The sequence below is a fragment of the Xyrauchen texanus genome, chromosome 49 (assembly GCF_025860055.1).
Source record: "Xyrauchen texanus isolate HMW12.3.18 chromosome 49, RBS_HiC_50CHRs, whole genome shotgun sequence".
Classification (NCBI taxonomy): Eukaryota; Metazoa; Chordata; class Actinopteri; order Cypriniformes; family Catostomidae; genus Xyrauchen; species Xyrauchen texanus.
The window spans coordinates 20,503,467-20,523,234 of NC_068324.1; the positions used below are offsets into that span (position 1 = coordinate 20,503,467).

At 40.0% G+C, this 19,768-nt stretch overlaps 1 protein-coding gene across 2 annotated transcripts in view; it reads left to right on the forward strand.

Annotated features, from left to right (window-relative positions):
• The window catches only part of LOC127640163 (ankyrin repeat and BTB/POZ domain-containing protein 2-like), a 71,070-nt gene that overhangs the window by 42,769 nt on the left and 8,533 nt on the right, over positions 1–19,768 (forward strand). For both annotated transcript variants that reach the window (XM_052122585.1, XM_052122587.1), the window contains exons 4-10: positions 9,990–10,142; positions 16,558–16,723; positions 16,868–16,957; positions 17,100–17,201; positions 17,648–17,744; positions 18,756–18,891; positions 19,382–19,653. In XM_052122585.1, coding sequence (XP_051978545.1) covers positions 9,990–10,142; positions 16,558–16,723; positions 16,868–16,957; positions 17,100–17,201; positions 17,648–17,744; positions 18,756–18,891; positions 19,382–19,653 — 1,016 coding nt within the window. The remainder of the gene's footprint in view (positions 1–9,989; positions 10,143–16,557; positions 16,724–16,867; positions 16,958–17,099; positions 17,202–17,647; positions 17,745–18,755; positions 18,892–19,381; positions 19,654–19,768) is intronic.

The following is a 19,768-nucleotide window of genomic DNA, read 5'->3' on the forward strand; positions in this document are numbered from 1 at the left end:
TACGATTCAGTCAGAATAAAGAAAACGCATAAAAATATTATTGTATTAGTCCGACTGATATCAAACTTTTATAGTGCATGTTAACATATTGAGTGTAGGTACTTTTTGTTAATACCTTGTAGTGTAGCAAATGTTTGTTTTCAAAGCATAAATCCGTGGATGCTATTTGGGCTGAAAATACTCACAACCTCACAAAAGAGGACTAGTTGTAACGTGGTCTCAAGATGCATTTTTATGATATTGTATTATGTCCCTATAATGGAGTAATGCCTAACATTATTCTTAGAAGTACAGTGTGTATTTCAACAGTGCAGTATGTGCAACCTTACATCCTTAGTAGAAGTATGCAAATAAATACACAGATTAATAAACATCAAGTAGCTGGTTTGTATAGAAATGTTTTCTCTTCTCTGCCCTAAACTGGGGTCAGTGTATATTCTACCCTTCTCAATTTACACTGTCTCCTTGATGTTTGACCACTTACCACCCAGCCTTCCCATTCACCTTTCTGACCCTTTCCTCCTCTCTCTCCACTTACTCAATACGAGACACACAGCCTCTCTTCAGTTGTCATAAATCAACACTTCCTAATACTAAACTATGTCTCAGATAGCCAGACGTTGTTGAATCCGAAACGATCCCTTTCCGTTTACTGGCCTCTTTTAGGACCACACAGTATGCTTGTGTCCAATTGTAGTTTTATATTAAAGCATAGGTTTTATAGATTTTCAATAGGAGGCATGTTGAGGCGACTTTAAATTAGAGTCGAGCCCTTTCCCGTAATTAATGTTAGAAGTATACCACCACCTGTATCTCATTCTGCTGTTCCTCCACAAAGACCTGCCATCCAATAATGCTTTTCTGATTGGAATGCTAGAGTTGGCAGAGAGGCACTATTGTTGTTTTCCACTTAAGTTTGCTGAAGTTAAGGCTCTTCCAGAAGGCATCCAGCTGAAGTCAATATTAAGATCTGCCCTTTACTTACTCAACACTCACAATTGCATACATTACATGCGTGTACACAATCAAGACATTGTACTCTGCAATCAAAGGCAAAGATCAAAGAACTATCAAGCATCTAATCTCATAATCAAAGACCTGGATTCACTTTGTTTTTGTAGATTGTGTACCTGTGTGACATTAAACCGCATTCGTTCTCATTGGTTTTATGACCAAACGTAATGAAGTCATGTTGCACATATTTAGGATACCGAAGGTGCTGGAACCCTATTGTATGTTTACTGATTTTCTCTTTATTCTGCTGCCCTAAAAGTGTCTGGGCAGCTAAAGACTGGAGACAACATTCCTAGAAACCCCAAATTTGGCAGAATGGTCCAGAATCCCCCCCACTTCTCAGATGTACACAGACACACCCATCTGACCCTAGGTGGTGCTAAAATACACACTTTTATGTTGTTCCACAATATATTCACACCTGTACGGGCAAGAATCAACAATAGTTTTCCAAAGCGCAAGAAAACTTGTATCTTTGATTTTATTTGTGTCTATAAAACTTTGTAAACACTTTGAGTTTGCCAAAAAAACACTGCTTTTTCAGACTCCTAGACCATTAGCAAAATATCGTGCATATCAGACCAACAGTCCAGGAGGAGTTTGGATAAGCAAATCTTTCAGAAAACTCAAAATGGCGGACGAAATGCCTACAAAGTAACTAGTGTACTTAGTAATGAAATAACTTAGCTTCTGACAGATCTTTCCTTTCAAATTTGATTATTTTCTCCACTTTTCCAAACTTGTTGGACCCCAATAATTGCAGCTCGCAGCTATATTAATGATTTAAATTTCAGCCAGTCCATATTTACCCATTTTCATTTGAAAACTCCCTTTTCAATTTCCTAACGTCAATCTTTATGCATTAATATTGGTTAGAGCCATATATGTAGTGAAATTAATGTGTTTTCAAGAGAATTTTGCTCTGAATACACAAATGAGGAAATAGTTAAGAGTTCTAAATGCATATGTTATGGTCAGTTTTGGGAAGAAACAAAACAGGGGGATGTTACTTACTTAATTAAATTTTTCAGTAGCATGAGAATACTGTAGTTCAGCTGTTTTCAAAATAGTGCAATTTTTCCCGTAGCGTGCTGTTTTTCTAACAAGTAGTGTAACATAATTGTATATTGCAATCAACCAAAGTATTGAAAGACCCTTGATTAAAAACCCCTAACTGTGTACTGTAGTGTACGAGTCACACGCCATTTTGAAATCAAACAAATACACAAAATCTCTCTCATTGAAGAAATGGCGGGATTAATCATCATCCGCTGCCAAACCGCTACACATTCCTGGCCTGAAAATCACTGTGCTTAAGATGCAATGCTCATAGAGTTGCTTGCCAGACGCTGGTGTTTGTATATGACTCAGAGACATCTTTGAGTGTTATATGTGTTTATAGCAAGGAAACGGGCAGTGTGGTCTCAGCAGTGAACTCTTAATCACCGTTACACATTTTAGTGTAATCTAGTCACGTTAGAGGCCTTAGCGCATGTGTAAAAGTATGTGTGTGCTAGTCTCCCCAATTTGCCCAAAGCGCTATTCAGGTTCCACAAGCCCTGATTAGCCATGCTTTGATGTTGGCCAAAACTGAGCTCAGATTTCAGGTTGAAGGCCGTGGGGTGAACTTGAGCCCTTAATTCAGAAGCAGGGCTCATCATTGTAGTGTGACCCAGGGGCCAAACAACAAGAGATGGAGGGATGTGGACAGACTTTTGCTTTTCACTAGCGTGGCTCTCTGACAGAAGAAAGCCAGGGTTGTAAAAATGACAGAGGGCTTCAATTTTCTGCTGGTTTTGTTTTCTTTTCAAATAAGAGCAGGTCAAAGGACTGGACTATACATCACAAGGATATGTTTGGCGGTGTTGAGGAGTAACTATCTAATATTAGTGATATGCTACCTTAACTACATTTTTCAGTAGCGTGACAGTAGTTCAGCTGTTTTCAAAACCGAGCAGCTTTTACAGTAACAAGCTACTTTTTCCAGATTCATTTTAGTGAATCACTTTGTTTGGATGGTTCATTTAAGTGAACAGGTTAGTAAAAAAATAAATAAATCTCCAACACATTCTCTGTAGAGCCCCTACAGGGAAAGGGAGGGGAATTTTATTTCTGAATTAGTTTTGCGTTCCTTTGCAATAGTTGTATTTGTGGTGTAAATGTGCTAGACATATACTCTGAATACAATAAAAACATCTAAAATTTGTAGTATTAGCTTTTTACTTTGTGCTGTACACCCATCATCATGCTTCGAGAGGCTGGTCATGAGACACATTAAGACCCAGCTGCCCCCCTCACTAGACCCCTGCAGTTCCTGTATCGTCCAAACCATTCAACAGACGATGCCATCGCCACCACCCTCCATCTGTCCCTCACCCTTCTGGATAAAAGATTTCTGTGCGTACCCTCAGCTGCAGGTGCCCATGATTCATAGTTATATAACGTACAGAAAATCCCCATACACTTTCTCAGTATCAGATGCATATCTGCTTCCATATAAACACACTTACAGATATACAATCAAATCCTTATATGCTCTCAAAGATAGCGACTGCCCCAACGCCATCCACCCCCTTTTTGACCGCCAAAAGAAAACACACTTAACAGGCTGCAATCTATTCGTCTTGACAGTACTCCTAAGAGAACCACTTGGAAAAAAGTGGCCACAAGTTCTTTCCCTTGATCAATACAGTAAGCAACTAAATGCACTCTTATAAAGTATTTTAGTGAAAGTATGTGGTCATGAATTGTGTTTCTTGTCCTGTATGTATATTATTAATCAAACTGTTGGCTATATCTGTTCTCACTTTCTCGTGAAGATCTTCACACTTGTATTAAAGCGGAACTGATTTTTCAAACAAATACTGCTAAAACCTCATGTGTTTCTCTGACGTACAGGTATTTTCTAGCTCCTTGCTTGTAAATACTTGACTCAGGTTGTTAGTTGTCCTTGGCTTTAACAGGAAAAATCTGATTGGATTTAAAGAAGCTATTTCATAAGTTCTTACTATGACAACCAGTTAAGAGTTTAGCCAGACAAATACGCTACTTTACAAAAGTATGCAAACCCATACGCAAATGCTCGGCCAAAGTTTTACAAATGTGTGTGGTTCAGTACTAGTATCAGCTCTTGCATTGCTCTGGTTGTAACAAACCTCAGCACTGAAAGGGGGTGATCGAGTTATCTTCATATGTATTAAACCAGCTGTGTTATTATTCAGTTAGCTAGCTATAAACATGATGACATGAAAACTATGTTCCTCAGCAAGATTCTCCTCAATCTGTTGCTCCACCATGACAGATGTACTGAAAGAGAAAACTGACTGTAAAAGACTGTTTATGTTCATGCTTACTGTTGCTTACCTAAGTTGCTTTATGAATTATGGTCCAACACATTTTGAAATGCAAAAATGCAGGAAACTAACTTGTTTGTTGTGTTTCTTCAACTTTGAGCACTTTCATGTCACATGGATTCATCTTATTTCTTTTCTTCTTTTGTTAAATGAAGGTCTCATTAAAACTGAATTGGACATTTTTTTATCAGGCCATTCTCATTTATTTTGGGTACTTTTCAAATGGCTTTTATGTATAGATTTAGCGTTGTCTCAGACCCAGAATTTCAATATTTCACTATGAAAATCCATTATAAAAATGCAAATTATTATATGTTTAAAACTATGATAATCGGGGCCTGGGTAGCTCAGCGAGTATTGACGCTGACTACCACCCCTGGAGTCGCGAGTTCGAATCCAAGGTGTGCTGAGTGACTCCAGCCAGGTCTCCTAAGCAACCAATTTGGCCCGGTTTCTGGGGAGGGTAGAGTCACATGGGGTAACCTCCTCGTGGTCGCGATTAGTGGTTCTCGCTCTCAATGGGGCATGTGGTAAGTTGTGCATGGATTGCAGAGAGTAGCATGAGCCTCCACATGCTGTGAGTCTCCGCGGTGTCATGCACAACGAGTCACGTGATAAGATGCGCAGATTGACGGTCTCAGAAGCGGAGGCAACTGAGACTTGTCCTCTGCCACCCGGATTGAGGTGAGTAACCGCGCCACCACGAGGACCTAGTAGCTAGTGAGAATTGGACATTCCAAAATTGGGGAGAAAAGGGGGATTAAAAAACTAAAAACAACAACTAATTAAAACAAAGTGACATAAACATAAATAATTAAAATATTTATTGTGTGAAAATTATTTTCTGAATTTTCCAAAAATTATGCCTGTCCCACAGTTGAGGCATAATTTTCACAACACCAAGTATTTTATTGGGCATCATTTCCAATCAAATTAATTTTGCAATTTGAAATTAGTTAGCAAGACACAAACTGGTTCAAAACTGGGCACAGTGTATTTTCATCCTGATTGTCCTCCCACAAGACTTAAATATAGCTTCTCCTTATTTTTAGACGTTTCAAACTTGAAAGCACACATTAGAACTGTATTACATTTTTCTTATTACCCAAAATTGCTCCCATCAAGTTGTCATCTGTGTTTGTGTATGTTGCGGTTGAGCGCGTCTGTAGTTCTCGGGAGATTAGTGTCTCTGTTACGCATATCTTGCTTGTTTAATGAGCTTCATGCTCTTCTCTGTGCGGCTCATTTGCATGTCTTGCTGGGCTGACAGACACTCCACGGGACTCTCTTGTTTTTCTGTTTGACGTCATTGTGTTCTTGCTGTGTATCAAGCTCTCTGGAGACAAACTTTCTCATTAGTATCTTCTCTAAAGATAGGCCCAGGGACAAAAAGCTGGGGAGACGTTATCAAACACACTGCTGGTGGAAGTGGGTATCCGGATCGTCTCATCAAGGTTTTGCTTATAAAAATATTAAATTAGAATTTGGGAAAGGGATGCTGGGACACTTGTATTGGTGCTTGGTGTTAATACTTCATGGTTCAGGCTGATTTGGATGCTAAATACATCTAACAAATCATTACAAAAGTGACAATACCTCCCACTTTTGGTGCAAAAGGTCTCTAATAGTTATAGTTGGAACATTAAAGAAATTCTGTCAAAATGTACTCACCCTCAGGTCGTTCCAAAGCCATATGATTTTCTTTCTTCTGTGGAATGCAAATGCATGCTGCATTTCCATACAAGGAAAGTGAATGGCAACATGCCACTTTGAATATGCTGAAGTGTTAAGGAGTTTTGAGAGTTTCGGTAAGTGAAGATTTCCAGTAAATAACGACAACAAATAATTAATAATGCTACATGAAACAACAACTGTGGCCAGTAGATGACTTCAGTGCTCTATGCTTTGGCTGATCTCTATAATCTCATGTTCTAAAAAACTTAATTTCTAGATATTATCGCAGAACATTAAACATTGGATATATTTTTAGACTTCATAAAAAATATAATATTTGTCACATTGTTGCATTTTTATAGACCACTTGTGTTGAAGTGTCAAATTCTGCAATGATGCTCCAATATGCTGTCAAACATGACAATGCTTCACAGTCAAATCTGATTGTGTAAATAAACAAAAGACAGAGTTATTATTTTGTTACATGTCATTTATTTCAAAAATCAAAATTCAGGCATAAACTTAGTCATAGGGTTCAGACTCAGACTTCAGTCTAGTGAGGTGCACATGTTTGTGGGATGGTTAGGGTTAGGTTTAGGGTGATATGAAGGGATATGATATGAAATCAGTGGAAGTCCATGAGTGATCACTATGTCATATGTTACTAGTCAAGCAAACCTGTATGTGTGTGTGTGTGGGTGTGTTTCCTGCATTGTGGATGTAATATAATCTCACCCCTTCATTTACAGTATGTATAGTTGTGTTCTGCATTGTGTCTCATTTATTGATTTTTATTTGACAAAACAAAACAAAACAAAAAAATTCTGTGTTTTAGTATTTCCCATTCATTTCCTATGGCAGGTCAAAAATGACCCGGAGCAAAAAGTGTTCCCTTAAGGTGCGTACACACTGCGCGCGACAGCGACTCAATACCATTCATTTTCAATGCGAGCACAGCGACTTCCGGCGACACGAGCTGTCGCGAGCGTTGGCGCTAGATGTGGGCGTGTCCAGCGACGCGACAAAGTTGAGAAAAGTTCAACTTTGGAGTGACTAACGGAAGTGACAGCCAATAGGAGAGACGACGGGAGAGCTCACGTGATCCCTCTCTCTCTCTCTCTCTCTCTCTCTCTCTCTCTCTCTCTCTCTCTCTCTCTCTCTCTCTCTCTCTCTCTCTCTCTCTCTCTCTCCTGCAGTAACGGAAAGATGGATGAAAGGCTAATTCTTGCTGTTAGAAATTTTCCAGTGCTCTATGATATGTCTCTTCCCACGTACAAGGACATTTTAAAGAAAAATACTGCGTGGAAATGTGTATCTGAGATCGCGGGGATTTTATGGACCCAGACAGACCGACATTTGCATTTTCGCCGCAGATAAACAGCCACTCTGGCAAACAGCATGACTTGTTTCTCATTCATCTTTGATATAAAGTATTTTATGTACTGATCCCATTTATATTTAGTCTTTTCCCTCCAAAATGTTTGTTTTTAGTGGCAAGAAAAGAGATTCGCTGTCAACAGCAATGGAATGACATCCGTGAATGTCATTTATAAACGTTACTAGGCAACCAGTAGTGGGAACACCCACTAGCGACTTCACCGCCAGCCACTGGCGACCTGCAGCGATAAAGTCGCTGGCAGTGTGTACGCAGCTTTAGACTTTTTTTGTTTGTATTCAGATCATAATTTGACTTTCACTTTATAGACAGAGCAGCTTGGACATTCTGGAAAATATCTTAGGCCTGTTTTGTTTTTACACCAGACAGATTCACAGAATCTCTCTCTCTCTCTCTCTCTCTCTCTCTCTCTCAACCACGCACACACACACACACACACACACACACAGTTTCATTTCGTACAAATCTGTAAAGTGCAAAACATAATTTGCTCTCCTGAACACACACAAGTTGATCATGATGTGAAAACAAGCCTTGAAGAAATATATTTATATATATTTTGTTCAATTTATCAATAGTTGTAACATTGATTTGAAATAGGCCAAGAAGGTTGTCTTCTTCATCTCACAGAATAAAGTAATTATTTCAGTTAATGACGCAACATTTGAGTCACACGCTATTCAATACATGAATGTAATGTAATGATCGAAAATGCTGAATTACATTCAGTAACACACATTTTCTTTTTTTTTTGGTATTTTTCTAGGCTCCGTTACCAGTTGGCTTACACTATAACAATGTACTTGCTGTGTAGGCTATAGAAATATACTATAACTTTATAGTATGACCATTAAATTAAAAATACAAAACTGTAATGAAGCTAATTGTTTTATATGTGGTTATGTTGAATCTTCATGAAGTCCAATCCCTCACATACTGTATAACCATAAGAAAAGACTTTTTTTTAAATGTCAGTATAGTGTTTGATGCAAAAAATGAAAGAAAGAAGGACAGGTTTTTGATCCCACAATTTTTCATTTTGGGGTGAACTATCCCTTTAAGAGAAGCTTTAAAATCAATTAAAGGAGTCATTCCATGTCTTTTTTATTATTTGAATATGTTCCTTGAGGTTCACTTATAATATCAGTAAAGCTATTTGTACAAAAAACTGTCACGTAATTGTAAAACATGATCATTTTCAACCCTCATTTTGTCAGAAACTCTTGGTTTTGGTGCTGCTTCTCCTATAAGATTTGATAGTAAACACTGATTGATGTGCCATCTTACTGCTCACCACTACTGGGCGGCAGGGACGGATTATGACTTGCAAAGGCCCTGGAGCCAATTATCTCCAAGGGCCCCCCTCCACCCAAAAGTTGTTGAAGGGGGTTGGGGGGGGCGGGGTTCGTTGTTCATGCCCAAAAGGGTTTTCAAGCGGGGTCACCAAACTAGATCGTGCAGCCTTAAAGCCCCATTGGCCCGGTCGGTAATCCGTCCCTGCTGGGCGGAGCTACGGATGTGATAAAGTAAAGTAGGCATTGATGTGTTTTTGTGGAGGTGTTCAGATGTCTACCACAGTGTGACATCACAATTTGGAGGAACGAGTCGTTTCAGCAGCTTGGATTCAACAAATCCAAGTTTTGAGTTCTGAAACTTACAGTATGTTATTATAGTACAATGACCTCTTACTGTATATGTCAAAGGATCAAGGAAAATTTGAACCCTTTAAAACTGGTCAAAAATTGAAAGTAATACGTTGCACTTTTAAAGCTGATTTCAACACAGATCAATCCTCATTATGAGTCATATTGTGCAATTTAGTCCATTACATGACTTGATCTGCATCCAACAAACAGCCCTTATGTTTCTATTAAACACAACTGAACAATCTCTATACTCATGTCATGACACAACACAGCCATGTCTGCAGGGAGGGTGTGTGAGGCAACTCCAGCAGCTGTGTCTCGTTCTTTGCATGAATTCATTGATATGACAGGGTGCTGAAAGACACGGGCCATCTCACTGAAAGCTTTCTCTCGTTGCACAAGCCCTGCTTTTCAAACACTAGCAGATTTAGTGCAGTGTGGCCAAACTCGTTTTACACAATCTTGAATATCTGAATATTGATGGAGTTAATAGAGTATGACATACTGAAAACTTAGCCCTGGTTTATTAGTTGGATCAGTTTCAACAGCGGTCTATACCACCATACCATCTTCTCATTCTTTATTATTATTATTTAATTTTAGGATAAAATCAGTATCTGCTCCAACTCACTCTTAAAAATAGATTGATTATTTTAGTTTTCTATGGAAAAATAGACAATGTATATTTGTCTAAATTTTTATTTTTGTTTGAATCGTTTAGGCTCACAGTAAACTTTTATCAAACTGCTTTTAAGATGTGAGAAACATAAATTCAGTCAAATGTGTCCAAACTTTTTGACTGGTTGTGTACACTTTCTGTAAACCAAACTAGTCATTTATAGCAATAAAACGATAAAAAATTGCATTAACAAACTTGTGACGTACTTCCTGTTGCCCTTCATCCAGGCCATTTCTCCTGCTCCCCCCACTGATGGAGTGGATGCGTGTCGCCATCGTACATGCCGAGCATCGCCGCAGCTTATTGGTGGACAGCGATGATGTCAGACAGACGGCACGCCTACTCCTGCCTGGACTGGACTGCGAGCCCAGACTGCTAAAGTAAGAATCTCAAAAACATAAAGCATAACCTGACTGACAATGATTTTCACTTGGCAAACAATAGAGGATGAAAAAAATCCCAAAGCTTAATATTACAATAATGAACGTATTTGAATGCAAGCAAACATATGAGCTGTGTTGAATTTAAGTGACAGCTAATGAAACTAGCAAAATTAATCAAATAAAAGGGGTTGTATTCCTTCATAAATATTTTATTACTCCATAAATGAGTTTACCAACAATTGTGAAATCGTTCACTATTCCAAATATAGCATATGTATAAAATCATGAGCACTCACATGAGATGAGGACTCTAGTCATATCAGAAACCTTATAAAAGCCGTTTTATTCTACATACGGCAGGGGTGCCCTCACGGGGGAAGCCATTTTAGAATCACATGACCAGCTGAATACTACTCGCTTAATCTCAGTAACCGTCTTTGATCCCGGCTTTGAAACTATTGAAAAATAAAACATACTTTTACAAGTTTCGTCATGTTTCATTTTGTTTTTATTTACAGGGACATATTGAAGATTGTATTAGTCATACTGGTCAAGCTAAATTACTAAACAATTCAGATGTCCATCTAGTTCATCAGGGTGGACAATAACACGGTGGACATTCAGTGGATAAATAAGCCACTACATGTTTGTGATTGATATCTAGGAAACATATTTGTAAACTAATTTTAATGATTTTGTTTCTGTTAACATAAATACTGTTTATTTAATTTTTTCATTATATTAATCTTCCCATAACAGGCTGGATATGTTATGCTTGACATCATGTGACTAACACCACAAAATAAAGGAAAACATAAATAAAACAATAGAGTTATAAACTTCAAATAACTCAAAGTAATTTTGCAGAATTGCTGATGTCCACCTCCAGTGTGTGATGTAATTTCCTTACGTATATGTTCAATGAAAGGTCATGGTATCATGACATAACAGGGTGCACAATAAATCAAGGGACACACAAAAAACCTCCACTATCAGTGTTAAAATTACACATGTTAGTGAGAGAATGTAACACTAAACTCAAATCTATGTGGGGGAAAAATAGAAATCCAATGATTTTGCATTTATTTTTGTCAAAGATGTTTGACCTGCAGTTTTTGGGACATGAGAAAATGAGCATTAGAATAGGATTTCAATTATTTAACTGTAACACAAGGTTGCTGAGATGAGATGGGAGACACTGGATCTACAATAAATGCAGGCTTTTAATGAAGATGATAATAGTGAAACAAACAAACATGAATGCATAAAGCAACAAACAAGAACTGACAAAGGAATGCAAAAACTAGAGGGTATTTATATACAAACAAGGGCTAATGAGGGAATGGAAAACAAGTGAGAATGATCGGGAACAGATGGCAGTGATGAAGGCAGTGCATGTTAGGAAACATAGTCTGGGGGAAACACTTCAAAATAAGATTCCTAGGAAACATGAGGAAGGGGACCCAGAAGATGACCAGGTGGCCAGGGAAGAGACCCCAGGGTAAGGATTGGGTCCGGAGGTCTGGGAGTTGGCCTTAGAGCAGGGACTAGGCCGGGAGGTGACCTTAGGGCTGGGATAGAGTCAGGAGGCCTGGGAGGCGACCACAGAGGCGGGACTGGGTCAGGAAGCATGGGAAGTGGCCACAGGGCCAGGACTGGGTCAGGAGGTTTGGGAGGTGGCCACAGAGCAGGGGCAGAGTCAGGAGGCCTGAGAGGCGGCAACAGGGCCTGGAGGAGGGGTGGGCAGAGCCTCTGTAAGAGGAGTCTCTGGTCGTGAGCACTGGCAGCAACTGGGGAACAACCTCTGTGGTCGTGAGCACTAGCAGCGACTGGGGAAAGACCTCCGTGGTCGTAGGCATGGGCAGAGACTGGGGAGAATGTGTCCTTTTCCTTCTCCTCCTTTTCCAGACAGCTGGGAGCATAGTCACAGGAGCAAACGAGGCCACAGGCATTGGCTCTGGGACGGTTGAGGCTACAGGCATGGGCACTGGCTTGTTGGCCGTGGAAGGCTTGGAGCAAGGGGTCGTGGAAGGGTTGGAGTAAGGAGCCGTGGGAGGCGTGGGTCAAGGAGCTGTGGAAGGCTCTGGGCAAGGAGCCGTGGAAGGCTTGGAGCAAGGAGCCGTGGAAGGCTTCGGGCAAGGAGCCGAAGATGTAGGTTTTGGTCCGGGGTTCCCACCATAATCCACTGTGTAATGGGAACCACAAAGTTCCAGAGCCTTCTCCACATATTCACAGAGTGTCCAGTGAGGATCAACTGGAGGCACAGGTTCCTTCACTGCACTATTCAGACTGGTCCGGAAGAAATCCACCAGAGAGTGTTCTGGATAGTGCACTAAATTCATTAGTTCCAAAAACTCATGGATGTAATTCTCAACTGGACGGTCCCCTTGCTTAAGAGCAGAATTCTGACAGTTGGTTGAGGCAGGAGACGCTGGATCTAAATGCAGGCTTTTAATGAAGATGATAATAATGAACCAAACAAACATGAACTCATAAAGCAACAAACACAAATGGACAAAGGAATGCAAAAAATAGAGATTTATATACAAACAAAAGCTAATGAGGGAATGGAAAACAGGTGAGAATAATCGGGAACAGATGGAAGTGATGAAGGCAGTGTGTGATGAGAAACGCAGTCTGAGGAAAACATTCCAAAGTAAGAGTCGCTGCAGCATTTTGGACAATTTGGAGGTGAGAGATCGCAGTTTGAGGCAGGCCACAGTATAGGGTATTACAGTAGACCAGGCGTGATGTTATGAGAGCGTGGATTACAGTCTCCAAATCTTTCGGGGTTAGAAACTGTTTTAATTTCTCAACCGATCTCAGATGAAAGTAACTGCCCTTTACCACTTTACTGATTTGTTTCTCAAAAGTTAGTGACGAATCAAATGTAACTCCAAGATTTCTTACATGAGGTTGAACACTGGCAGAAAGTGAACCTAAATTAAAAACAGATGGAGACCTTGAGGGGCCTAATATCAGAATATCTCTTTTCCTTTGTTTAATTGCAAAAAATTGTTAGCCATCCAACATTTAATCTCCTCAAAACAGTCGTAAAGTGCGTCCAAAGGATAACTACTGTCAGTTTAACTGGTAGATAAAATTGTGTATCGTCAGCATAGCAGTGGTAGGAGATCTTATATTTCCCAAAAATGGTGCCCAAGGGTAGCATATAAAGTTAAAAGGGAAGAGGGCCAAAAATGGACCCTTGGGGCACACCGCATAATAGGAGAACAGTTCTATTTTTGAGGTAAGAGGCCAGCCACTGCAGGGCAACACCCTGAATACCCACAACCTTTTTCCAACCGATGTAAAAGAATACTGTGATCGACTGTATTGAATGCAGCTCTTAAATCTAACAAGACAAACACTGCATACAAAACAGTATCGAGAACTTGCAACAGGTCGTTGCTGACCTTCAACAGTGCAGTTTCTGTACTGTGCATTGATCTGACTGAAATTTATCTAAAATTTTGGATATACTGATATAGGAATTCAACTGATGATACACAACTCTCTCTAAGAGCTTTGAAATAAAAGGTAATTTGGAGATATTTGGAGACAAATAAAAGGGGGATCATATGATGATGGCTTAAAGGAAGCCTTGATCTCAAAGACTATATTATAAAAAAACAAATTTAAAGTTCTCACAGGTTTCCCGAGATGGAACAATAGAAGGAGCTGGTAAGGGTAAGTCAATTGTCTTAAACAGCATTCTCGGCCAGTTAGCATTTTCAGCAATGAGTTTGGAGAGAAATTTAGACTTAGCCTCTTTTACTGACTTTTGGTAATACTTGCAGTTAAACAATCATACGAGACTTGGAGTTTGTCTCTTTTCCGCTTTCCCTCTGCCTTATTACACTCTTGTCTAAGAGAGTGGGTGTTATCATTTAACCAAGGCTGGGCAGTGCCCTTACTCTTAGGTTTCCTGGGCTTAAAAGGAGCAACAAAGTCTATAGAAACGGAGCAGAATTTAGTATAAACCTCCACCACCTCTTCAGTGTTTAATTTGTCAAAGACGACAGCATCTGCAAAGTTAGCTTCTATCTTGAATAACTCTGAAAATAAACTGGTAGTGGAAGGTTCAATGAAACGGGAATAATTTATAGAGTGAGAGCAAGTGGAGGTGGGAAAAACACAGACAGATTCAAACACTATTGGCAAATGTCTGAAATAGCAGTATCAATCACTCTCAGATTACAGGAAAACCATGTGATAACACCAGGTCCAGTGTGTGCCCCATATTATAAGTAGGACTAAAAACTAATTGTAACAGATTTAAAGATTCAATGAGACATAAAATCTCTTTCACCAAAGGTTTAGACAGACAGCAAAGGTGAATATTAAAATCTCCTAGAATTAAAAGTTTATCACAGCGAGACACAATGTAAGAGAGAAACTCAGAAAATTGAAGAATAAAGTTCTTGTTAAATTAAGGCCTGTAAACCAGTGGACATAATACAGCACCCGCTATGTCGATTCTCATGAACTGTAACTCATAACTGGAATACACATCTGTATGTAATTTTTTATTTTTAAATTTGCTTTACACCCCCACCATGACCAGAAATCTTGGAGTGCTAAAAAAGGCAAAATCTGGTGGAGAAAGTTCACCAAGAGATGATCATTTATCCCGTTTCAGCCATGTTTCAGTCACAAATAAAAAGTCAAGCGAATTCGAGATGAAAAAGTCATTTAAAATGTATGATTTGTTATATACTGTAGTGACCTCACATTTATCAAGGCCATTCTCACTGTCAGCGACTCAGATTTTTCAGCATTTGGAGATGAAAACTTAATTGAACAGAGATTGAACAGATTCATAGACCTTAACTCTGCACCCAACTTCGAAGAGGAATGACGGAATGAAATTACTGGAATGTAATCACTAACCAAGGAAGTGAACCGATTGCCTTTACAGAAACTGCGCCGAGATCCTCGATGGACATATCGAGGACGGCGTAGAATTTCCAAGAAAGCACAGTGATTATATATGGCCACGGGAAGACGATATGAAGAGTTTAGATTATGGAGATCCAGAGATGAGTGGAAGAGAGCCATAACTAGCCAAATATAATATCCAAGAGCCGAAGCAGCAAGGTAGAGAGGACTAAGAACATTAATACAGCCAAAACATACCAGAGCAGTGCGCAGAATGGACTTCAATAGAAATACCACACACACTTGTAACAGGGACTGCAATTACACAGAATTGTAGGAATGACCCATATTTACAGGCGTTCCTGCATGAGACGCTGCTTAACATTGAAACTCAGCACGCCCTGGATTCAAACTTGCGACTCCAGGGGGTTACTGGTGTTTTAAAATCCCAATGGTGGGAACAATTGGGTGAAATATTTTTACGCAGCCAAGGCTCAAATTGGATCGAAAATGTCGCATCCGGAGACGGTCGGAACCTCACGCAGCCCCCGTGCGACTGTACCTCCAAAATTAATGACTTCTGGACTATCGATTGTAGTTTGACGGATGCAGTGAAAAGGCGGCTTTAGAAGTCGTTACACGCAAACAGCCCTGGGTAAAATGTAAGCATACAGCGTGTACGTGCGGATGGCCCCGACTACACCACTGTCTTAAAGCAAATAGACATGTACTAAAAATTTTTATTTTTTCAAGTTCTGCAGGCCTGGTGACCAGGGACTGAACGAACGTTTTGCAGAACGTAACCGAAAATGGGAACGAAGTCCCTTTCTTAATGTTCTGGAGTGATAACCGGTTAATTTCGGTCCAATTTAAAAAGAAAACAATTATTTAGTTTTAAAATGAAATAATTCTGCTAGCATAAGATGATGTTTAGTGTGCATGCATGCAGGAGAAATAGAATTTCACTGTTTTAATTAGACAAATGTATGTTTTTAAAATTTTAAATATATTTTTTGGCATTTATTTAATATTTGTTACGATTTATATGCTGATAATTACCCCTTATGGGGAAAAAATTACATGGATTATTTTCACTTAGTTTGGTTGAGGCAAGTCCCTTATTTTGAGCTTGTTTTATCAGACCAGGTCCTTTTTTTTCTGGGTCCAAGAACATTAATAATCTCTTAATAAACCGATTACCAGTTGGAAAAGAGTCAGCGAACCGTAATAATAATAAAAAAAGCGCTGAAATGAAATGATCAGACATGATCTCATGCTACCCTCTTATATTTGACTTTCCATTGAACTGTATTGCAACTGGCAAAAACCATCTGCAAAACCTCAAACTGTTGCCCACACTCTGATGTCAATACCTCAGGCTTATTCTTAATGATTTATAAACGCTTGAGGAAAAATTCAGCACTCCACCCAGGAAACCATATGAAAAACTCCAACGTCCATTTTCCCACTCAATCGTTCACTGTCTTAACTTTTCATTTATGCATGTTTTCGAACTCTGCTCTTTTTCTAGGCCTGAGTGCTGTTTTAGTTCCTTTAGGCGTTTGGATGCCAAAGCCGCCACAGATAAGTTCCAGCTGGACCTGGGCTTTCGCATGCTGAACTGCGGCCGCACTGATCTGATCTGTCAGGCCATCGAGCTGTTGGGGCCAGATGGTGTCAACAGCATGGATGACCAGGTACCACGCGATCAGAACAGCAAATCAGATCTGTAACACCACCTGTCAGCACTTAAGACCAAACTATACATCACTCGGTTAAACTGATATCATGTTTTGGATCCAGATGTCAAACTCTTCTCTCTCTCTCCGTATTTGCATCAGGGTATGACCCCACTGATGTACGCCTGCGCAGCTGGAGATGAAGCTTTAGTCCAGATGTTGATTGACGCTGGAGCCAATCTAGATGTTACGGTAAGCACCAGCAGTTACTATCTCGGTCAATCACTAATTTTTGAAGATCCAGACAGCATGAATTCAACTTCCAACAGCCTTTATTCAACATGATGGCCGTTTATGAACTTTAGAGCTAAAGCTGATGGCCTTTTGTGTCTAGGTCCCCATGTGCTCTCCCAAATACCCCTCAGTCTACCTAGACAGCCGCCACTGGGTGGCGCTCACATTTGCAGTGTTACATGGACATATATCTGTTGTGCAGGTAAATAGTTACTTTTTACAATAAATTTTTGCTCAATGTTATTCAAATTGGGTGTTCCATTGAAGTTATGATTATGTGTTACAGAGATGAAATTCCCAGTGAAATCAAAAGTTGTAGTATTGTAGCTTTTAATCGAGCTCTGAGGCATTTTTGATGGCATCTAAACGCTACATTTAAAATGTACAGACATTTTCTTCCGGCCAAAATGCTGACCAAAATACTCATGACCCATCTTGCATTACACAGAATTTAGTCCAATCAAATGCTCTCTAAAATAAGAATGTCCCAGCCCCTAAAAGCAACAGCAAGTAGCAAATCATGCCACATGCCAACTCAGTATAGAAAGCTGTTCTCGTGACTTCATGTGGTCTTAAATGTCAGTAGAGATTTGTGTAATGTGTCCAGGTCTTGACTTCCATAACCACTGTGTATGTCCATATCCTCAGCTTCTCTTAGACGCGGGAGCAAGCGTAGAGGGAGCGGCTGTTCGTAACGGACAGGAGAGCAGCACCGAGACGCCTCTCCAGCTGGCATCGGCAGCAGGTGTCTACCACAACACCCCCACCCATACCAGCCTCACCCCTCATCCACCAGCACAGATTTACAGCCTGCCACTGGTCACTCCCATACAAAGCAGGAATCCCTAAAAATACGGCCCATTTTTTTTGGCCAGAGCCAAGCTGTTCAAGGCACAAAGGAACAAGAGTAGACTAAATTGGGTCAATTTAAGGTTAAGGGCTTGTGTTTGGTTATAAACCCTTTAAGCATGTGGGGATGTTTATTATTAGGATTTCGGAGAGGGTATAAATATTAGTTTGCTCAGGTTTCATAGCACCTCAAAAGAATAAGTAGTTCTGGACTTATTAAGTAGTTCCATTATAATGTTAAGGCCTAAGTATACTTTTGTGTTACCCGCAGCCAGGCGACCACGTCATGCCTTTCAAAGTATATTCTTCTGACCACAAACAAATACGAACGCATTAGACACATGCGCACTAAGACTGCTTTGTGATACTCTCGGCAGGCGCATGTGCCAACGATGCGCACAGAAAAGGACTCTCCACGTGTCAAGAAGGTACATAGGTACAGCTCCAGGAAGGTGCTACACACAGCCAGGAACAGCAAAGTTCTGCCAGACTTTACCACCATCTATCCTAAAGTGTCTATCCTACATTACTTCACCCCATTACCACATTTCTGCTCAGTCATCGAGACTGAGCAGACCAAGTTTCTGAACACATAATAGGCAGTGCTGAATGTAAATGTGGGTCTACAAAAAATAAAAATAAATAAATATTGAGCCATTTTTACAGCTTAGTTTCAAGGTCTTTTTGGACTGGGGAGAAAGTTTTCATTTCTGAAAGTTCCAATATGTTTTCATAGTACAATAAAATCCTCGTGACATAACCCCAGTAATGATCATGAATTCCATTCTTTTCTTTTATTGTGATACTCTGTCATTTATTTTCCTGATATTTAAGATTTCACCATCTGTTTTCTCTTTTCCTCATCCTAACTTCTTTGGTCATCTCTTTATGTTTTGCAATCTCACAGGGAATTACGAGTTGGTTAGTTTACTGCTGGCGCGGGGTGCGGATCCCCTGCTAAGGTCGCAGGACGGCAACACACTGACATCATCACTGTATGAGGACATGAACTGCTTCAGTCACGCTGCAGCCCATGGCCATAGGTATTTATCTATCCATCTATCTATCCATCTATCTATCTATCCATCTGTCTGTCTATCTATCCATCCATCCATCCATCTATCTATCTGTCCATCTATCTATCTATCTGTCCATCTATCTATCTATCCATCCATCTATCTATCATCCATCCATCCGTCTATCCGTCCATCTATCCATCCATCTATCTATCCATCCATCTGTCCATCTATCTATCTATCTGTCCATCCATCTATCCATCTATCTATCCATCATATATCTGTCCATCCATCTGTCCATCTATCTATCTATCTATCTATCTATCTATCTATCTATCTATCTATCTATCTATCTATCTATCTATCTATCTATCTATCTATCTATTTGTCTATCTATCCGTAAATCCATCCATCCATCAATCTATCTATCTCTCTATCTGTCCATCCATCTGTCTGTCTGTCTATCTATCTATCTATCTATCTGTGAACCAATGCAGATCTTATGCATGTTCTGCAGGAACGTGTTGAGGAAGCTTCTCTCTCAGCCTCAGGTCAGGGATGACGTGCTCTCGCTGGAGGAGATCCTGGCAGAGGGCGTGGAGGGCAAGATAGGGATGTCCGGCCGTAATGGACACCGTTTACCTCCTCCTCCGTCCCCTAACCTCAGCCTGGCATCAGAAGTTGCCCTGCCCAAGCTGTGTAAGGCCCGTTTGAAAGCGCTGCAGGAGGCCTCATTCTGCAGCGCTGAGCACGGATACCTAGACGTCACCATGGAGCTCAGATCATTGGGTTAGTTTGCTTTTCACATTATGCACTATGGGTTAATGTCTTTTTTAAACATGGTTGATGTCCACTTTAACCCTGGTTTAAGTGACGTTACATACTTGTAATTTTGAAAGGGGGG